The 21,344-nt window shown below is 38.4% G+C and overlaps 1 protein-coding gene across 1 annotated transcript in view; it reads left to right on the plus strand.

Annotated features, from left to right (window-relative positions):
- The first annotated feature begins 3,517 nt into the window (after positions 1-3,517).
- LOC149298834 (semaphorin-3E-like) overlaps positions 3,518-21,344 on the plus strand; it is a 44,839-nt gene continuing 27,012 nt past the window's right edge. Inside the window, exons 1-3 of the mRNA XM_089487200.1 lie at positions 3,518-3,613; positions 13,663-13,722; positions 14,321-14,440. Coding sequence (XP_089343326.1) covers positions 3,518-3,613; positions 13,663-13,722; positions 14,321-14,440 — 276 coding nt within the window. The remainder of the gene's footprint in view (positions 3,614-13,662; positions 13,723-14,320; positions 14,441-21,344) is intronic.

A 21,344-nucleotide genomic window follows, 5' to 3' on the forward strand; every position in this document is an offset into this window, starting at 1 on the left:
CCATGTTTAGGATAATTAAATTCATCCTGACGCATCGAAAATTACAGATTACCCATTAACATTATGGACATATCAATCTAGTTCTAATATAAACACTTTTGTGTCCCCTTTAGCATGCTAAAGGCTAGCGATATATCAATTTCTATGCATTTATATCCATTTACTACACGCACATTTCTAATTTCTGATAAAACACATTTTGTTTTATATCTCTCCATGCCCTACAAGCTGTTTCTGACATTAATTTGTGGTATTGCACTTAGCTACTGTTTATTACATTGTGATTTCTTTTGTTTTGTGGGCCTGTTCTGTCATCCATGAAATATTGTTCTGGTGGCTACACTGCAATCAGAACAGCCATATAAGTATGTATGTACACTTACCAAGCTGCTGAAAGAGTGGTAGAACTTTTTTTTTTTAGCTAATATGTTTTAGGTTAAATACAATTTTAAGTGTGTAGTATTTTTTTCCCAATGCTGTCCAGCATGTAGGTATGATGCATCGAACACTATACAAATATAAGTGGTTCGTGACTAGGGCTCTTTGCACCTGGGGCAGGGTTGGCGGTCCCATGCTGAAATCATAACTGCTTCTGAAAGCAGAATTAAAGCCTAGCAAGGTGCATAAGCATTGGCATCAGGCAGCTTGAGTTTGTCCCTAGCTTTGTGGGGTTTGGGGTAGCCTCTTGCGAGTTCTTTAAGTCTTTTAGGCCGTTACTGCATATTAGCTAGCTTTGTCCAAACCGTAACAAATAAGACAAAATGTTAACATAATAATTTTATATAATTTATCATTGAACTTTAACATCACTTAAATGCAAAAGTGTTAAAGTATTAGTTTATTTTTTATATACATTTCATAGATAAGCAAATAGAGCATGTGATTTTCAATCCATCTAGCACAGTCATTGAGTTGCTTATTGTTTAGTTGCCTTACATAACCCTTAGGAGCATTTGGTAGCTAATCATTCAGTAACAGAAAACTCAGAAGAAAACCTCTATTTTTTTTAGAATGTTTATAATTCTTGGAATGTATTATTATAGGTCTACAAAACCAAAATATATATTTAGAATAAAAAGTTTAAGGATACATGTTGTCAAATATCAAATGGCAAGAAATTCCAAATGAGAAGCTACTGAAATGTGATCACAAGGAATAATCAGGATCAAGGAGAATTCTAAGCACCTTGTTAGTTATTTCTAAAATAAAAACAAAATATATTTTTGTTTTGATTCTTATATTTTTTACTTCAATAATTTGTACTTTTGTTGTGGTTTTGGCAGTATTATCATTATTATTATATTAACCATAATTGTACTTAAGGTGTTTATAACTGGCTTTATTAGTGGGTAGTAGACTTGGGCGCTGGCCAAGTGTTCATGTTGGTCTTCTGGGGAAAAAAATCCTGTGTTTGTTTTGAGAGAATATTCCTATACGTTCTTCGTATTTGTTTTTCTTTTTGTCTTCTGCCGGTTTTCTAGCAGGGGTTAACACAGGGTTAAGGCTTTAACAGTTAACTTTAATTCTATATCTATATCTTTTACCACTCATTCATGGAAATGTCTGTTTTTATTTGAGTCTGCTGGTTGTCCTACAAATTTGGAATAAGGACCCACAACATCGATCTGAAGTGTCTATACCACTCAAATGAAAGTGTGAGTGTAATACTTAAGGTATAAAAAAACATTTTTGTTTTATCGTTGTGTGTTCAGATATGGGAAATATTGCTAAGCATTTTTTTCTCTACAATAGCATAATTCTGTTCATGGGGCTTTAGTTTTCTGCTAATTTAAAGGATAGGGTGTTCTTTCGACCCAGCTACTTGAGAACCACCTCTATTCCAACATTGGACGCGTCACACTGTACCATAAACTCTTTTGAGAAATTGAGTGTGCACAAAGCACATCTTTTAGTTTTTGGAAAGCGTGCTCAGCATCACCGTTCCATTTAACCATAACAAACTTTGTACCTTTTGCCAAATCTGAAAAAGGTGCAGAGATTGTGGCAAAGTCTGGTATGAAACGTCTGTAATAATTTGCCCAAAAATGCTCGTGCCTCTTATTAAGTGGCATGGGCCAATTTTTGATTGCCTCAAGTTTGGATATTTGGGGTTTCACCAATCCCCTACCAACCACATATCCAAGATATTTTGTTTCTTCTAGCCCTGTTGCACACTAGATTTGACTGCGAGTCATTACTATGGAAAACAACATCATCTAAATAACTGGCTGCATACTCCTTGTGAGGCTTTAATATCCAGTCCATCAACCTTTCAAATGTCACCATCAGGCATAGCAAATTCAGTTTTTTCTATAGCTTGTTCTGGTACCTGCCAACAGGGCCGGCCTTAGGGGTATGCGACCTGTGCGGCCGCACAGGGCGCCATGGCAGCAGGGGCGCCTGCCCAGGACTTAGATTAAAACATAGTTTTTTTTTTTGTTTTTTTTTTAAACTTTATTTAACATCCGTCATGTTAAATAAAGTTTAAAAAAAAACAATGCTTTCATTTAAGTCCCAGGCAGGGGCGCAGAGCGGTCGCTTGTGAAGTTTTCAGCAACCGCTCGGCGCCCCTCACTCTCCGTGACTCTGTCGCGGTGCCTGTGTTTATTTTCAGTATTTTCTATTGGAACACTTCGTGGTGCATTTTGAGCACTATATTTGTGTGTATATATATATATATATTTGTGTGTTTTGGATACAAGCAGACATCATTTTACATCATCTAAGCAACAGGTCATGCTTATATCACACCTCAATTAAGATAATATCAGACTAAAACTTACAGACACATTACTATGGTTTTTGACCATCATTGTTATAATTTTTATTATAGTTTTTGACCTTCATCATCTTCCATTGCATTTTAACAACCTAACTGTACTATGTTATTGAGGATGTGGTCTCTAAAGTATACAATGATTTCATGTTAAACTGGTTTATGTAAAGCAGTTAGTTTCTGCTCTTGATGTAGTTGATTAAACAGTGTATCTTCTATAAAAAGATTGGACATCAGACGATAAGTCAGGAACTGACTATATCATTTATTTCTGATTTTGTGCCAAACAAGTTAGAAATTAAAATATTAATGAAAATAAAAATAGTGCTCATGTGTATGCTGGAGCTTGTATTAGTCCACTCACACACCTGGTAACCCTGTTATCACAGTAGTACACTATAAACACTCTTTTTATTATAAAAACCCACATTATACAGGTATCTAAAAAATTTATATTTCCTTCACTTTGTAGCTTTATTTTGCATGTAACTTTGCCAAAAGCATTCATCAGATACATTGCCTATTATAAAAATGTGAAAACACATTTTGCAAATGTAAATTGGTAGGAAAGGTGTTGAAATGTTACCTTAATAAAAATGCGTCCGACAGTTAGCTGCTATGTAGCATTTGTACTTTACGTGTTTATTTATATTTTACTTCATGGTTTGTATTTCAGAGCTCTGGGATTTAAACAGAACGTCAGTCTTCCACAGCCCATTTGGATTTCTTGATCTTCGGATCATGCACTTAGATGAGTATCAAGAAAGATTGTTTGTTGGAGGAAAGGATCTCCTCTATTCACTCAGCTTGGAACAAGTCAGCGAGAACTACAGAGAGGTAAAACATTTATGAAATCAAACATAAAACAAAAGGACTTATTCCCCACAGGACCAGCATTACCATATAGACAAATTAGGAGACTGCCTAAAGGGCTGACCTATTTGGGAAACTGCCAAGATGCCCTTTGTTAGCATAGAAACATAGAAAGTGATGGCCAGTGGCGTCGCTACAGGCGGGCAAGGGGGGGCAATTCCCCCCTAGGTTAATCCTTGCCCCCCCTGTTGCCCCCCTTCCGAATTTGGAATAAAGTCGCAATGCGACTTTAAATCCCATCTTTTTATTATTATTATTTTTTTTTTAATGCGGAGGAGAGAGAGGGTGCGGCCAGCTTAAGATAGGCAGCCAGGGCAACCGATCTTACGCGATCTTACTCCTCGAGCCCTGCTACTTACCTGTGGGAGGGTCCTCTGTACTGCATAGAGGAAGCGGAACCTAGCAGAGTTCACTTGACATCACATGACTCTGCTCCAGTCCTGCTTCCTCTGTGCAGTACCACTGTATCTGTGCCGCTCCCTCTGCTGAAGTCTGTGAGTGGCATCGAGGAGCTGCAGTGCAGGTAAGGGGGTGAGGAGGGTGTTTGAATGAGTATGCGTGATTGAGGGAATTAATCTGTGAATGAATGAGTATATGAATGAATGAGTGTGTGTGTGATAGCATGGATGTGTAAGTGCTGGAACCTAGGCATGATGGGACTGTGATTGCTGTTAGCAATCACACTCCTATCATGCCAAGTCAGCCAGTACATGCTGAAACCTAGCTAGGTGCCCCCCTTGTGTATTGATGCTGCCAGCAGAATGGGGTCTCCACATCACTTACAGCCACCCTGTACCACCCTGTACCACCCTAACAGCAATCACAGTCCCATCATGCCTAGGTTCCAGCATTTACTGGTTGGTTGTGTAAGTGCTGGAACCTAGGCATGATGGGACTTTGATTGCTGTTAGCAATCACACTCCCATCATGCCAAGTCAGCCAGTACATGCTGCCCCCCTTGTGTATTGATGCTGCCAGCAGTATGGGGTCTACACATCACTTACAGCCACCCTGTACCAGCATGTACTGGCTGACCTGGCATGATAGGAGCGTGATTGCAAACAGCAATCACAGGAAGCACAGTCTCATCATGCCTAGGTACCAGCATTTACTGGTTGCCTGGGTATGATAGGAGTGTGATTGCAGTGTGGGCAGTGTGGATTTGTATGTCTGATTCTGTTTATTTGATATATACCTTCAGTGCTGAGATCACAAGTGAATTTCAGTTGATCTATACATGCAAAGCTTGGTTTGTGTGTTAATGTGTTTATCTCAGTGGCGTCGCTACAGGGGGGCAAGGGGGGGGCAATAGCCCCCCTAGGATATTCCTTGCCCCCCCTGTTGCCCCCCCACTGAATTTGGAGCCACCCAGGACAGTCCCCTTGACTGTCATGCATGGTGCCGTCGCTAGCAGTCCCAGTCAGGTGCTAACGACGGCACCATGCCGTCGCTAGCACTATCTTACCTTGATGGAGGTCTGTGGACCCCCATCACCAACTACCAATCCGGCCGGTGACGGCACGCGCAATGACGCGATGACGTCACCGCGCCACTTTTTTAATAACTGACAATTGTCAGTTAAAGCGGTATGGGGGCATGCTGCTTAGATGCCTGTATCTCAGGCATCTAAGCAGCTACAGACCCCCAACATATACCGTTGGAAAGGTAATTATCTCACCTTTCCAACGGTATATAGCTTGTAAAAAAGGAATTAAACAAAATTACGTTAAAAAAAATGTAAAAAAAATGATTTAAACATAAAGTAGTTAAACTTTAAAAAAAAAAAAAGTTTAAGTATTCTAGCTAAATGATCACTGTGGTAGCCAATGTTACCACAGCGATCATATAGCTATAAAAAGTCACATTCCCTTTTTAAAAATGGCCGATACTAATTTTTAATCCCATGATCCCTTTGATCATGGGGTTAAATTAAGCCAACGGTAGAGGGAGGCAATTTTTTAAATCCTGATGAACTGCAAATATTATTAAAATCAGCCATTTAGCCTGTGCGGTACATGAGTAACCATCTCATCCCTGCAGTGCCTTGCATTTTTACTGCAAAACTTATTTTTGCTGTAAAAGTGATTTTTTCTTCTCCCTTTACCATCATTTATTTGGGATTGTAAGGGGAAAGAATGGTGTGTGTGCTTCTGTGAGTGAATGTATGGAAAGTATGGTGTGTGCTTCTGCGAGTGAATGGCTATATGAAAGGCGTGTGAATGATCAGTAATTAGGGTTGAAGCCTTGACGTGGCATTACTGCTCATGTAGGAAGTTAAATTATGGCACAAAAAGTACACATTTGCAAGAACTACACCCCTTGGCGCATCAAATGAGGGTCTGTATGTGTTTCTAGTACAAACCTGGAGTGCGCTAGACACATATGAACATGTCGCTATGGTTAGAAAAAACATATTTTCTAGCCAAAGCGACATATTCCATCATTATTTGTGCACTCAACTTTTGTCCTCGAAATACATGTAGCCCCTCATTTGAAGCTCCAAGGGGCGTAGTTTCTTAAAATGGATGAATTGTCTGAATGAGGGAGAGCATGAGTTAATGTGTGGATGAATTGTCTGATTGAGGGAGAGCATGAGTTAATGTGTGGATGAATTGTCTGAATGAGGGAGAGCATGAGTTAATGTGTGGATGAATTGTCTGATTGAGGGAGAGCATGAGTTAATGTGTGGATGAATTGTCTGATTGAGGGAGAGCATGAGTTAATGTGTGGATGAATTGTCTGAATGAGGGAGAGCATGAGTTAATGTGTTTGTGTGTATCACAGATGTATAATTGTGGAAGGGCAAAGATGGCACTAGCAGGATGTTTGAGCCTTGGGGACCGAGATGGCACAGGCCGGGTGTATATGGGACAAAGATGGCAAATCGTATGTGTGTTATCTGGGTGCTGACCAGGTTCTATGTGGACAGTGTGGATGCCAGGGCTTGCTTTGGGGTGTGTAACCTGTGATCTATGCCTGTAATTTAGGGGGTTTAAATATACCTTTAATGCTGTGTTTTTATGTGAATTCCAATTTATCTGTACCTGCAAAGCTGGGTTTGTGTGTTCTTCTGTAGATCCATATCTGCTATGCTATGTTTCCATACATTATTTATGTATACCTGCAAATACAGGGTTTGTATGTCTTGTTCAGTTGATTAATACATGCAATGCTGTTTCCATGTATTTATTTGATCTATACCTGCGATGCTACGTTTCATATATTATTATTGTATACCTGCAAATACAGGATTTGTATGTCTGATTCTATTTATTTGATATATACCTTCAGTGCTGAGATCACAAGTGAATTTCAATTGATCTATACATGCAAAGCTGGGTTTGTGTGTTAATGTGTTGATCTATACCTGCTACCGGCAGCAGGGTCTAATATTTATATATATATATTTATATATATATATATATATATATATATATTTATATATTTATATATATATATATATATATATATATATATATATATATATATATATATATATATATCGGCAGCAGGGACTTATATTAATATATATGGGCAGCAGGGACTAATATATATATATCAGCAGCAGGATCTAATATTAGGCCCTGAAATAATTTAGTGCAAAAGTTAAGGTATTGTGTTGTTTAAAGGATTTCAAGGATTAGTCGTACTAAATTGTGGCTTCAGGCTTCCCATGTTGAATGATCAAGTATTGTATTGTCCAATAACAAAAGTATCATTCCATAGCACATTACTTTTGGCTATATATATATATATATATATATATATATATATATATATATAAAATGTTTTTTCAGTGGTATGATTTAATGGTGGGAATTATTAATGCCCCCCCAGTTTGACTGTTGTACCTTGTGTGCCCCCCTATATACTGTTTCTAGAGTCGCCACTGGTTTATCTATACCTGCTATCGGCAACTGGGGCTAATATTATTATATATGGGCAGCAGGGGCATCAATACACAAGGGGCAAAAACACTAAGGGGGGTATAAACGACAATGCAGTGTGAAAAATCCATCCTGATGTAGATGTCTGTGACGTAGATTGTGTCCTGCTGTTTGTGTGTTTTTGGTTATCAGTGTAGCAGAGCCTGTGCTCGGGTGTGTGTGTATAGGTGTTGGTGTGGCAGAGCCTGTCCTGGTGTGTGTTTGGGTGTTGGTGTGGCAGAGCCTGTCCTGGTGTGTGTGTTCAGTTGTCAGTGTGGCAGAGCCTGTCCTAGGGTGTGTGTTTGGGTGTCAGTGTGGCAGAGCCTGTCCTGACGTGTGTGTGTTTGGTTGTCGGTGTGGCAGAGCCTGTCCTGGTGTGTGTGTGTGTGTGTTTGGTTGTCGGTGTGGCAGAGCCTGTCCTGGTGTGTGTGTCTGTGTTGGTGTGTGTGTTTGGTCATGTGTTTCCTGGCACTTAACTTACAGTAGGAATTATTTCATTTATATTTATCCACAGATAAAATGCCCTCATGAAGTTGTAGTGACTTCAGGGGACAAAACGTTCAAGGCCCTGAATCATTTAGTGGAAAAGTTATTTATTGTGTTATAATATTTATTTCAAGGATTAGTCGCACTCAATTGTGGCTTCAGGCTTCCCATGTTGAATGATCAAGTATTATTTTAGCCCAATAACAAAAGTATAATTCCATAGCACATTACTTTTGGAAATTATGAATGCCCCCCCAGTTTGACTGTGGTATCTTGTGTGCCCCCCCTATATATTGTTTCTAGAGTCGCCACTGGTGATGGCAGATAAGAACCACTCGGCCCATCTAGTTTGCCCCACCACTCAGCAACATGCAGTCTGCCCAACCCCATCCAGTCTGCCCAACCACCAAGTATATGATGAAAGTGGGATTTGGAGACATTATTCAATATTAGATCTAGAAAATGCAAGAACATCTAGAGCTGGTCTTACTTCCTCGTATGCCTCTGTACTGTTTTTCAAAATATATTTTTTGATACTTGATATAATTTATATAACTATACAAATCTATTTAGTTGATATCATATATGTCATATTGTTTGGTTGTGGTAGTAGACCATACATGTTCCAAACAGTAATCCAGGGGAAATTAGGCCAATTTCCGTTATATTTTGTGGTTCAAGGCTATAGTTATAACCCAACTCCAAGGCCAACTTTTAAATTAATGCGTAAAACAATCTCTAACATGAAGAAGTCATATTCCCCAACTTCGTAATATTTTCCAGATACAATAAATAATAATACTGCACGTGCCTTATAGCACATATTCTATTTTCTCATGAGACTTTGCTAAATTGGACAGTACAGCAATAGTCATGACTGTTATGCAGATTATAGATGAAATGACAGATATATATATATGAATTACATCATTTTGGAAAATGTGTGTGAATGTGTCCAGCTAAATTATATCAGTAAAAACACAAGCTGTTTAGTTCAGTTTTTTGATAATTTGTCACCAAAACATTTTCCTGAGTTTTAAATTTGGAAAGAAATATGTGTCTGCATTTTAATTGCATTTGATCCTCTTAGTTTTTCACGTATTTTAGTTAATAAAATGGTGTAGGTGTAGCAGGATTGAAAAGGTTGATAGATGTTCATATGGACTAAAATGTAATTAATGCAAGTGTTACAAATATTCTGGCACCTAGTAGTGGACATGGGCAGAAAAATACTATGAAAAATATTACCCCCATATGCCACTCTGACCCATGATATGCTTTTTAACCCCTATATGCCACTAAGGCATTTCTGGAGGCAGAGTGGCATATAGGAGGTACAAGGCATTTCTGAATTAATATTCAGATTTTTGGGGGGGTCATCTTATAATCGAGCAAATACGGTATATTCAATTATCCTTACTATAAGTACCGTATTGGCTCGGATATAGGCTGCACCCGAATATAGGCCGCACCCTAAAAGTTAGGTGCTTTTCTAAAGAAAAAAGTTTCTGCCCCCCCCTGAGATATGCTGCCACTCTGTCCCGAAGATGTACCCCCCTCCGAGATATGCTGCCACTCTATCCCCCCTGAGATATGCTGCCATTCTACCCCCAAGATTTCCCCCCCCACCAGACTTACCGGTGCAGACTCCACGGGGTCTTGCAGGGCCAGCGGGGGACATCTACGCATAACGCGTATTTAACTTCCGGTGCCGGCACGCCGTGGGAAGTACCGGCAAGGAAGATTGTTCGCGCAGATGTTCACCGGCAGCGGCGATGCGAGCATAATCAACCTCCGCTGCCGGCACGTCTGGAAGATGTGCTTTAAAAATCTCCCTTGCCGGGACTCCCCCCGTGGGAATTCCCGGCAAGGGAGATTCTTAAAGCACATCGTGCAGACGTGCCAGCAGCGGAGGCTATTTACGCACGCATCGCCACTGCCGGTGAACGTCTGCGCGATGCACTTAGACAATCTCCCGTGCCGGCACTCCACCCGTGGGAAGTGCTGGCAGGGGAGGCTATCTGAGCGTATCCAAGAGTAGGATGCGGGTCCCCTGCACTTCTGCGGGGGATCTGTATCCTAACCCCGCTGCCTGCCCGGCGCCCGGAACTGCATGTCCCGGGCGTCGGGTGCTAGACCCCGAATATAGGCCGCACCCCCACTTTAAAGACTTAAAGTGGGGGGAAAAAGTGCGGCCTATATTCGGGCCAATACGGTATAAGGTCCATCATTATTGATGTTATCATCCATTGGTACGTGTATTTGTCTACTATCCAAATTTTTTTTTTTAACTTTTCACGTGAATATTGTGGTAATGGAAAAAGCTTGCAAATGATTATGTTTAGCAGGCCTAGAGGCAGATTAATCTTATACCTCTGGTGTTGAGTTAAGAGTTTAGAGTTGTAAAGGTCTACTCTCTAGAGTATTGAATTTACTATGAGGTAGACTATGTTTAATCTCACGCTGCTTGAAGAGCATCTGATAAATCAGTGGCTATCAAATTTCAATAATTTCACTAGTAGCCAGAAAAAGTTATATAAATAAATTACAGCAAGCTTAGAACTAATTGTTTTCATCTTTCCTGTACTGGTAGCTCATTTAGAAAGTTTTAAATCTGTTGTACAGGGAAAATAGTTGTTTCATTCCTGAGGACTGTCGAAGTTAAAGAACGTTAGGGAAAGGCTTTATGAAGGACCAGATTTGTGAGTTTCTCCAGCAAGATAGGCTGAGCTAGTCCTATATACCATATTTGCTGAATTATGAGATGACCCCCCAAAATGTGAATATTAATTTAGAAAAAAAGAAAAAGCCTGAATATGACTACCCTATAGGAAAAAAAGTTTTACTAGTAAATATCAATTCACATGTAAACTATATTTCATATTTAATAAAAACTGTGATTGAGAAAAATGCATTTTTCATTTTTATTTCCTTTTATTTACCAACCTTCCCCCCAGTTATGCACATCTGCCCCACAGCTTGCTACTCTGCCCCTCAGATATGCCTTATACACCCCTATATGCCAGTCTGGCTCCCTAATATGTCCCCCTGCCCGCCTTATACCCCCTCTATGCCACTGTGTCCCCCCAGATATTGCTTATACACCTATATGCCATTTTGCCCCCTAGATATGCCTTATACCCCCTTTTTTGCCACTCTTCCTCACTGATATGCCTTATACCTCCCTATTTACCACTCTGCCCCTGCACATTTGACTTATTCCCCCTATTTGCCAATCTCTCCCATGATATGCTTTATACCCCCTATATGCCCCCCACGACTTACTGATGCATCCCTGGACTTGTATCCCCATGCTCCAGACTCCCTGGTGTCATGTGGATCAGCCAGTGGATGTCTACGTGATGCACACAGACAACCTCCGCTGTTACCAGGGATTTCCGCTGGGGCCTCTATGACTGAGCACCAGAAGGACACGTAACGCCAGTGCACTGTCATAGAAGCCCGGCGGAAGTTGTCTGTGCGCATCGCGCAGAAGTTCACCGGCTGCCAGAGATGAGGATCCAGGTCTCCTGCAGCGCTGCGGGGGATCCTCCTCTCTGGTGGCTGGTGAACGTTTGAGTGATGTGGGGATTCTATGGTGGCGCACATTTGGTCCCAGAACATAAGGAGTAAAAAATATTATGTTTGGTTTACAGTCTTACACCACAGAAGATTTTGCTAAGCAAAATTTTTTTTTTCATGTGAGGAATCCCATTTTAGTAAAAAGGTATTATCTGGCTCAACACAATCGTCATTCCACATATGCATTAAATGTTACTTGTCACAATATAGTTCATGGCAGACAATTTCTTCTTTCACATTTGTTCATTCAAGGTATTTGAATGCAATCCAATTTAGAGCAATAATATGTTCTGCAAATGCAAAATATTTAGGAACTCATTTTGCCCTAGTGTGTACATCTAGATCATTCATTGTTCCGACATCTGTATGCCAGATTCAAGTTTTGCTTCAGTGTAGTAGAGGTATAATGATGGTCTCTTGGTTTTGAACTCATCAGATATGCATGGGTGAAGACATGTAACTATTGTTCTAATTTGTTTAAAAACGAAGATGGTCATTTCAAAAATAAATTTCAGACCTGAATTTCTGTAGCCTAGGAATTAAGAAGCACGCTACAATTTTCTATCCTTCTTTTGGAATTTCATTACAACTTCTCTAAACTCTATAAATGTGTTATACATGTCCAGTTCTTGAGCCACCAGCAATCTCAGAAGCCACAAGGGTTTTAGTCATTGAGGGCTATTGTTTCTGCCATGAGCTTACCGTGTTCAGTAGTAGAGAAAAGGGCTAATATGCTTAACAGCAGCAACAAACCTACAAAGTAAAAAACATATAAAACATTGTCACTGTACAGTGACAATAACCTCCACAGTATTCCCTTGAGCTCTGTAACCCTCCATAATGATTTGGAACCCTTAATTTAAGTAAGGTGATAAGCCCAGTACAACTAATTTGTGACAGAGAATTACTTAGTAAATATTGCATTCTAGCCACATCCATACATATTTTCTGATCACAGACATTGTATTGTTTACTTTCTAAGTAAATATATCAGTGTTTCCTTCAATAAAAAGTGTCTAACTTGCATGCTCAGATGCCACATTCTGACATATTACTATGTTACTGTCATCTGGACTCTACAAATAAATCAGTTTATACTAGTGGATTTGTTAAATTAAATAATATGACTGATGAATAAAAACTAATGTGCATTTGGTTCATATTTCCTAAATCTCATATAATCTAGCCAAATTCATCTCACTGAGTCTTTTTAGTGCGAGATACTGTTACAAATAATGGGGTTTCATTAAACTTTGTGTATCTCTCAAGTACATATTTAGAGAAGGCATGCATTGTTATCTTTGTTAATGGCTTAGTCTGACTAATGTATCATTAATTATGTGATTTCTGAAGACCTGTAGCTCAGCTAATCTAAGCACTTGCAAGCACTTGTATAGAATTACATGGATTTTTGACATTATTGTTTATTAGCAAAATGCTGCTTTTGTAAAAGTTTCACATGGTAATTCCAGAAAGTCTAATCACCCCTCTTGTGGGGTGTGTGTTTATTCTTATGATGGATGACTGTGGCATTATAAATGTTCTAGGTGTGGTTAGCATTAGAATATTCACGCTTGCCTGCAAGCTATGTAAAATAATATGATATATAAACAACATTAATCTAACACTTTGTGTTTTGGGCAGCTTATTAATTGAATGCTTGCTATAGTGTTAACCCCTTTCAAAAGGTTAATTATAGAAAAAGTAAATAAGTTGAAAGAAATCATTTAAAAGCTAGCTCCTTCATGTCCATTATTTGTATATTGATGATAGTTTATTTTTAAAGCCCTTAAACATGGATTTCTCCCTTTTATTTTCCCTTTACATATGGCGATACAATAACTTTAGAGGTAATTACCATGTAATTGCATTTTCAAGATGTAGTAATTGCAGCATAAAAGGAAGTATATGAAATTAAACCATCCTTTAGATTTTTGCTTGCCTTTTATCCCTGCCGATTATATACTAACATTAAAAATCTTTTTTTTGTTGTTGTTTTTTTTTCTTTCTTTTTTTCAGATACATTGGCCAAGTACAGAACAACAAATTGATGACTGTTACAGGAAAGGAAGAGGACCGGTAATGGTTTTTAATTTATAAACATTTTTGTCTAACATTGTAATCTAACAACAAATATGTATTTTATTATATTCAAACACAGATGTGGAGCGATATGAAGAAGAGTTTTTTTTTTGATCACTACAGCAACCAATAGAATTGTCCAACTGATTGCTCCACGTTTTATTGGCACCAGACTTTTTCCTTATGCAAAAACTCAATATCCTTTTAATTTCCAGCACAGTACAATACTTTTAAGAGATTCAAGATGCACTTATTGTTTACAAGTCCTGAGCTCACATAAACATGTGTAGCAACTATAATTCTTTTTTTTATGTTCTTTACAACTGCGTTACTTGAGTACTTAACTTTTGTGGTGCACATATGATCAATAATGTATTAATGTTAGAGACGAAGAAACCATTTTTTTATCCATACATTTTCATTTATTTAAAGAATTACTTATTCTTTTCAGTGTTAGTTACTTACACTATATGACCAAAAGTATCTGACAGCTCTCCAAATTAGACAACCATAATATGTAATTCACATTTTGCTTTTAATGTCTTTTCATTAGCTGTGGACCTTTTACTAATTCTAAGTTGCTGTTTATTCACAGAGTGAATGTTCAAATTTTATCCGTGTTATTCAACATTATAATAGAACCCATCTTCTGGCCTGTGGAACAGGAGCTTTTGATCCAATATGTGCCTTTCTGAGAGTTGGACTTCGTTCACAGGTATGTTACCAATATGTATATACTGGGTACTGAATCCTAACTATGAACAGCATATGAGAAGTTTCTGTGTTTTATGTTTTTGTGTATTTAAGGCATGCAATATGTACATTTTGTTGCTTAAATACGATTAAGTGTTTTTTCTCCATTTATTAATTTATATGTAAGGTATTTACTGTGTAACATTTACTTATACAACCTCCCCTGTGCCCTTCAATATCAACGTAAAATTAACCCCTTGGGCCCTTTTTCAATCTAAGGACCCAATTAATTTTCGACATTTTTAAAACCACACAAATTATACATCATTTTGTTCAGCAGAAGTGAAAATAGATTAAAAAAAAACCTAAACAGAAAAAAAATGGAACCTTGTGTAATATTTTTTATGTTCAATAGGGCCCCATCCTGCTTTACATGTTAATTTTTTTTATATTATTGGTGTAAGGGGTTTGGGTACTGATTTTTTATTTTTTGGTTTTTACTTATACCGAAAGGGCTAAGGGGGCACTTCTTTAGAAAACAAAATTAAAATATGTTACTATTTATTTTATTATTTTCCTTTTTACTTTTTTGGGGGGGTTAATTATTTTATTTGAACTATTCCTAGTGCAGTCAAAATCCCTTCAGGAATCTCTCATACATTTTTAATTGCCAGTGATTTATTTAAGTTAATTTAATTTTTTCCTTGATTTTCCCCCCATTTTTTAAACTATTTTTCTCCCTTTCTTCTGCCTGATCTGCCTGTGCTGACCACACTGTGATCAGCAAACAGGGCTACATAGTCCATATTGAAATATGTACGATCAGCCAGCAGAGATATGTCTCTGCTGCTGAAACAAATTCAGGGCATACCAGTACATCCTAATGAGCTTATTGTTTAAGGACGCACTGGTCCTAAGGGGACTGAAATCAATAAAGAACATTTCTTTGCAAAATACTTTTCTGGCAGTTCCTAGATTGGCAGTCTTGTATCTGCTCTATTTTTCTTGAGACTTTCAAAATGGATCAACGTCATGGAATTTCACTTTTCAGCAACAGTATCAGAATGTTACTTTTTCCAAAACCACAATGCCCATCATTTAGATGCACATATTCTTGCCTTAGCTGGTAACTAGTTAGGGCACATTGTTTCCATTGTGTTTGCCAGCAATGCATCCACATTGGCAGGCTTTGCCACACATCAAAATAAGATCACACGTTAATCAAACTTTTAAAGTGTGTCTATCTGGAGTAACTGCTTAATGAGGCACAATCAGAAACACATAGACACATACGTTTTGGCAGCAGATAAGACGCATTCAGCCCTTCTACTTTGCCCGTTCTGCGGCAATTGCTCTAAATGTAGCATTTTGCTGCAGAATTTTTGAAGTTTTCTCCTAGATATAGCACATGGGTAACAATAAATTTACTCTAATGTTATTGGTAGGAAATTACAGGATGTGATCTAATTTACTGATGTTGTGCAGATTTCAGTTGCAGCATCACTAGACTAATCCAGACACAGCGATTGCTACCTACTAGAAATTAAGCATATGCTCTTATGGAAGCCGATTTGTGGTGTTCTCTTTTCCTGTTAACATGCATTACCTATAAAAATTTAGGATGAAAAAGAAATTTAAACATACGCAATCAAAATGTTATTTCTATTTTGTGTTACATTATGATCATGAAACAATCTACGTTTCCCTTCGTGTGACCCTCCAAAAGTAGACATATATTTTTCAGTTCTCTATGGGCTATACTGTTGATTCAGGATTACTCAAATATTTACCACCCCACCCCTCCATTTCTCATTAAATACTTGTCCAACAATGACGTGAAACTAATTATACCACCAGACACCCCTTTTATTGCAGTACACTGACAAATCAAGTGAACACAGCTGTCCATTCCAATATGACATGCTTTGTGTTGCAATAAGCATAAAATACTTTAAGGGGCCATTTATTCTTAAATGCCACCAGCGTATTTAAAATGCTTCTGTCATTTTAAAACAAGTTGTCATTGTATAGGACTCATCGTTTCACTTACACATTGTGTTAGCTACTTTGCTAGTAAATGTATAGGTGAAATGCTATCCTACATGAATGGTGCCTTAACCTCTAGGTGCTCTGGTACGTGCAGTGCTGAAAATAACAAAATTTAAAAAACTACTGCTAAACGGTATATACAAATACAGGGCTATACTGGGCCACTAAAGATTCTGTCATTCCAATGCTACATTGGAATGCAAAAATAACATTTTGTTCTTATAGTGTATGATACTAAAGCCTCCTCTTTGATAAATTATAGATAAACTGAATAAGACATACAAATCCTGTATTTACAGGTATAAAGTAAATAAATAACACATGAAAACATAGCATTGCAGGTATATAGCAACCAAATAATACACAAACCCAGCCTAGCTGGGATAGATCAACTGAAAAATCACATGCAAATTCAGTATTGTAGGAATCACAGGACTTGCCCCAGCACCCAGGTTGCATCCAAATGATTTTCCAAGCTCCTAGACTGCATCTACACACTTGCTTGTCCTTAGTCATAGTTACCCTAACATACAAATTATTTCAAGACACAGACTCTCTTTCTCCCCTTTCTCATAGGGAGAAATGATCGCATCAATCCTATTTCTTATTATCTCTGCCCTTTTCTGTCTACTTCTCCCCTTTCCAACCAACCCCCTTTAATTTTCACCTTTCTCTTTATCGCCTTCCCTTTATCATTCCATTTCTCTTATCTCTCCCCTACTTCTTTATCTCGCCTCCTCTTTATTTCTACCGTTTCATTTTACCTATCTTCTTTCACTCTGTCTCTCCCCTTCCATTTGTTTCCCCCTTCTCATTGTCTCTCTTCCTGTTTATCTCCCCTCCTCTATCACTCTTAATTTTCTCCACATCTCCCTCTTTCTCATCTTCCCCTTCTCTTCCCTATATTTTTCTTTTATCTCTCCATTTTCTTACTATCCTATACTATCTATCTCTCCCCTTCCATCCCATCTATCTTTCTGAAGTCCTCACCCCCCCCCCTTTACTTTGGGTTAGAGAGATGTAGAGGAGGACTGGCAGTCCACCTCTGGAGAGAGCTGGCAGGGTGGCAAACACCAGTGTCTCACTGCCTGACCCTGCAGAATGAGGACTGTGAGGGCAGATCTCTTGATCTCTCCAGCCAGTGCCTCTGGCAGAGCTGGAGAGGAGGTACCAGGGGATGGCTGGTACCTGGCACATTGGTTCCTTGCCCTCAAAATATGCACTTGTATGCACACACACATATGCACATACACAAATTATTTGTTTTAACTAAGTTCAAGCAATAGATATTATACACACACACTTACCGCTTTGTATGTTTGATTGTTACAGAGAAAGTTGGGCGTGATCTTGTGAGTATGATAGCCTTTAAAATTGAGAATCTGAAGACTTGAATTTTCCAAGAATACAGATGAAACAAAAACTCAAAATATATGAGAATGAAATTACAATAAAGAAAGTCACTTCATTGATATTCAAAGATATAGTAATAAAGGAATGCAGTTGAAATACATACACATATAAGCAATAACTATGCTGACAATGTTTTGTACTTAACATGGCTACAAATAGAGACTAACTCTGGGATACTTATAAAAAGAATAATGTAGTGTCCTGTGCTAAGTGTAATTGGATGGATTTTAATTCCTGATCATAAATATTCATTTAATTGCCTTTTGTGCATCCGGACTTTAATGCATCAGCCCCAGGATATGCATTTGCAAAAAGGAACATGAAAAGATCGGCTTTGGCACTTTAATGCCAGTTGCTGAGAAATGATACATGTGAACATGGCATTGTGAGGCGTGAGCTGCCCGGAACGGAGAGAGTATAGGTGAGAACCCGGTATGCAGGTAACAACTTGGAGCACACCACGAAAAAACAGGAACTAAAGGAATAGCCGGGGCCTGGTACACGGGGTAGCACGTCAGGAATAGCCGGGTCTGGTACACGGGATAGCACGTCAGGAATAGCCGGGGTCTGGTACACGGGATAGCACGTCAGGAATAGCCGGGGTCTGGTACACGGGATAGCACGTCAGGAATAGCCGGGGTCTGGTACACGAGATAGCACTAGGATCACAGGAAACGAGGTATAAGGCACAATAACTGAGCACTGAATGAGTTTTTAAACTTCCCGCCAGTGATCGCCACGCCCATAGACGTGACGTCACTCGCGCGTGTTCCCTGCCGGCAACGGCGGGGAACGCATAAAGTTTTGTGAGGGCGCGCGCGTGCGCGCTTACGAACCACCACGCGGCCGGCTGAGGAGGACGGGACAGCCGCGGCGCGGGACCGTCTACCCGGAGCGGGAAAGTGATACCGGCGAGGACCCTGCCGTCGGTCCTGACAGGAGGACGGGGCAGCCGCGGCGCGGGACCGTTTACCCGGAGCGGGTGAGTGCTGCCGGGGAGGACCCCGCCGTGGGTTCTGACAGGCATGCAATACTCCACTACACTTTTGCAGTGTGCAGCAATGTGTATCCAGCAGATAGCATCACACTAAAATATGGATCCAAAAGATGAGCGGCCAGAGAGGTAAGTGCTAGTCCAAACCTGTCAGAGTTGCCTCTAGGGCTAGCAGGATATGGCATAATACACTCTTCACAATGTTTTGGTGGCTTTGTATGACCTGGACCTGTTCATCTGGCAAACATTTATATTATAGCAAATTGTATTGATGATAATTGAAAACAAATGATCAAAAAGCAATGAAAATGCAGAAGGACATAGTACAATTAAAGCGTCGTTATGACTAATTAATATATCACCCATCACTCATTTCAAATAGCAAAACCAAAGTTTCCATTCGTAAAAACACTTAATAGGGTGACAACAAAGAATAATTCCATTAACTATTTTTGTTTCATTTCCTTTTACAAATTCAAAAATGGAATTATTTCAATTAATGGTTTTCTTTTACTGGTTTTTTTTTTTTTTTTTCAGACATTTTTTATGTCATCAGTATTTCAGAATTATTAGCATTTCTACTCCTTTATTTGAACACATATATGCAAAGCAAGTTATAAACTAATAAACAATACATTTTAATGTATTTTTAAGAACACTGATGTTGAAGTAGAATACTTATGATTGTCCGGCGCTATTCTAATCAAATTCACTTTCTGGTTCCAGTAGAGGCAGCCAGGGGAACAGTTAAGAGACAACTTTCTGACCTCAATGCATAAACAACGCCTGCACCGATTTGCATGCTGTAAAATGCATTGGAAATGTAAATATATATATATATATGAGATCATAAAGATAAGTAATGGTGTTTAAATAAAAGTACTTATGCTGTACTGAAATTTTTATTATGGTCATAAATTTGGAGGATTTTACTCCCATTAGCGATTCTTTATAAGAAAAAATGTTAACTGGTTAATGTTTTATTTCTAATTTAGTTTCCCTAGTAAGCTTAATCATAGTAATCATAGAAATAGAATCTAATAGAAGTAATATAAAGGACCATGCAGGTAGGTTAGCATTTTTTAATAAAATGAAGATTAGCAGATAGATGTTTGTGGCCAATACATTAGGATTATTCGGTGCTTAAAAACAATGGGTTCTTATTGCTATAAGACGCGGTTATTATTCCTGGGAACTGGTATTACAGTACAGGTCTGCGGTACCATTGTTGTAATCATTCTGGAAAGCTTCAAACTAGTTTTGATATTTTTTTTCTTGAAAAGGAGCCCCACGAAATATCCTATTATAACTTAGAGCAATTGCCATGACATTGTCTTTGACAGGACATTAATCATATTGCTGTTTAAAAAAAGTAATAATTTCTAAAGAGGTCATGCCATAGATGTATGTTTTGCTCTGTGAGAAGATTGTTCTTTTTTCCCAGATACATTTTTCTTTTACTAAACCGATAAACATATTGCATGTTCTCCCTATAATAGTTAACATACACGACAAACTTCCAGTTAAATAAATAAGTTACTATTAATTTGTAATAAATTATTAATAATATATCTTATATTTATATTGTGCAAATAATTAATGCAGAGTTTCTTACAATACATACATTAAAATGGTATGGCAAAAGTAAAATTGGCAGACTTAGACAAACCGACCAAGCCCTGCTTGCCATATTGTTTCATCAGGCAAATAGGAAGAGATTAAAGTGTAAGAGGCCATCCCATGCAAATCCAAAATAAGGTATATAAAATTAAATATATCATAGGAGACTGGCAAAGGGACGGGGCCAATAGCCAAACAGTGTCATTAATTTGGAGACATTGGGTGACTTCTAGGTCCTTTTTGAGTTTAGGAAGGATTTATGCACATAGTGTATTCTTTCTGTGTTATTTTAAAGGGTTTCATGCAAAACTGGGTAATAAGGCTGACCTTGTCCTCTAAGATGAATGTTGCCTACCCACCCTTGTTTACTATAGCCATCTCATTTAGCAAGTATTAGCATTCATTATTGTAGATTGCATCAGGGAGAAGAGACCCCTGAGTTTTTATGGGACTTGACATCTTGTCCTATGTCGGCCCAATAACAGGTATCAAATTCAGCTAAAGAATTCTTGGTATGCTGGACATTCTGATGTCTGAACTCATAGAAAGCATTAGAAAATACAAATGGAAAAAGTGGGACAACTAGTGCATTGAATTTCAAAGCTTACATTTTTTAACATACATTATGTTAACCAGTCAGTAATACACTATGGCCCATTTTATCTAATCACCAGTTGACATTTTTTGTTTAACCCCTTCGTGACAAAGGCTGATTTTACTTTTTGTACCCTTCGTGACAATGGCCGTTTTAACATTTCTGCGTTGCTCGTGTTTAGCTGTAATTTTCTTCTTCCCCGTTTACTGAACCCACACACATTAGATATTGTTTTTTTCAGGACAAGAAGGGCTT

The sequence above is a fragment of the Sceloporus occidentalis genome, unplaced genomic scaffold, assembly GCF_023333645.1.
Source record: "Sceloporus occidentalis isolate IW3139 unplaced genomic scaffold, rSceOcc1.0.p SCAF_31, whole genome shotgun sequence".
Taxonomy (NCBI): domain Eukaryota; kingdom Metazoa; phylum Chordata; class Lepidosauria; order Squamata; family Phrynosomatidae; genus Sceloporus; species Sceloporus occidentalis.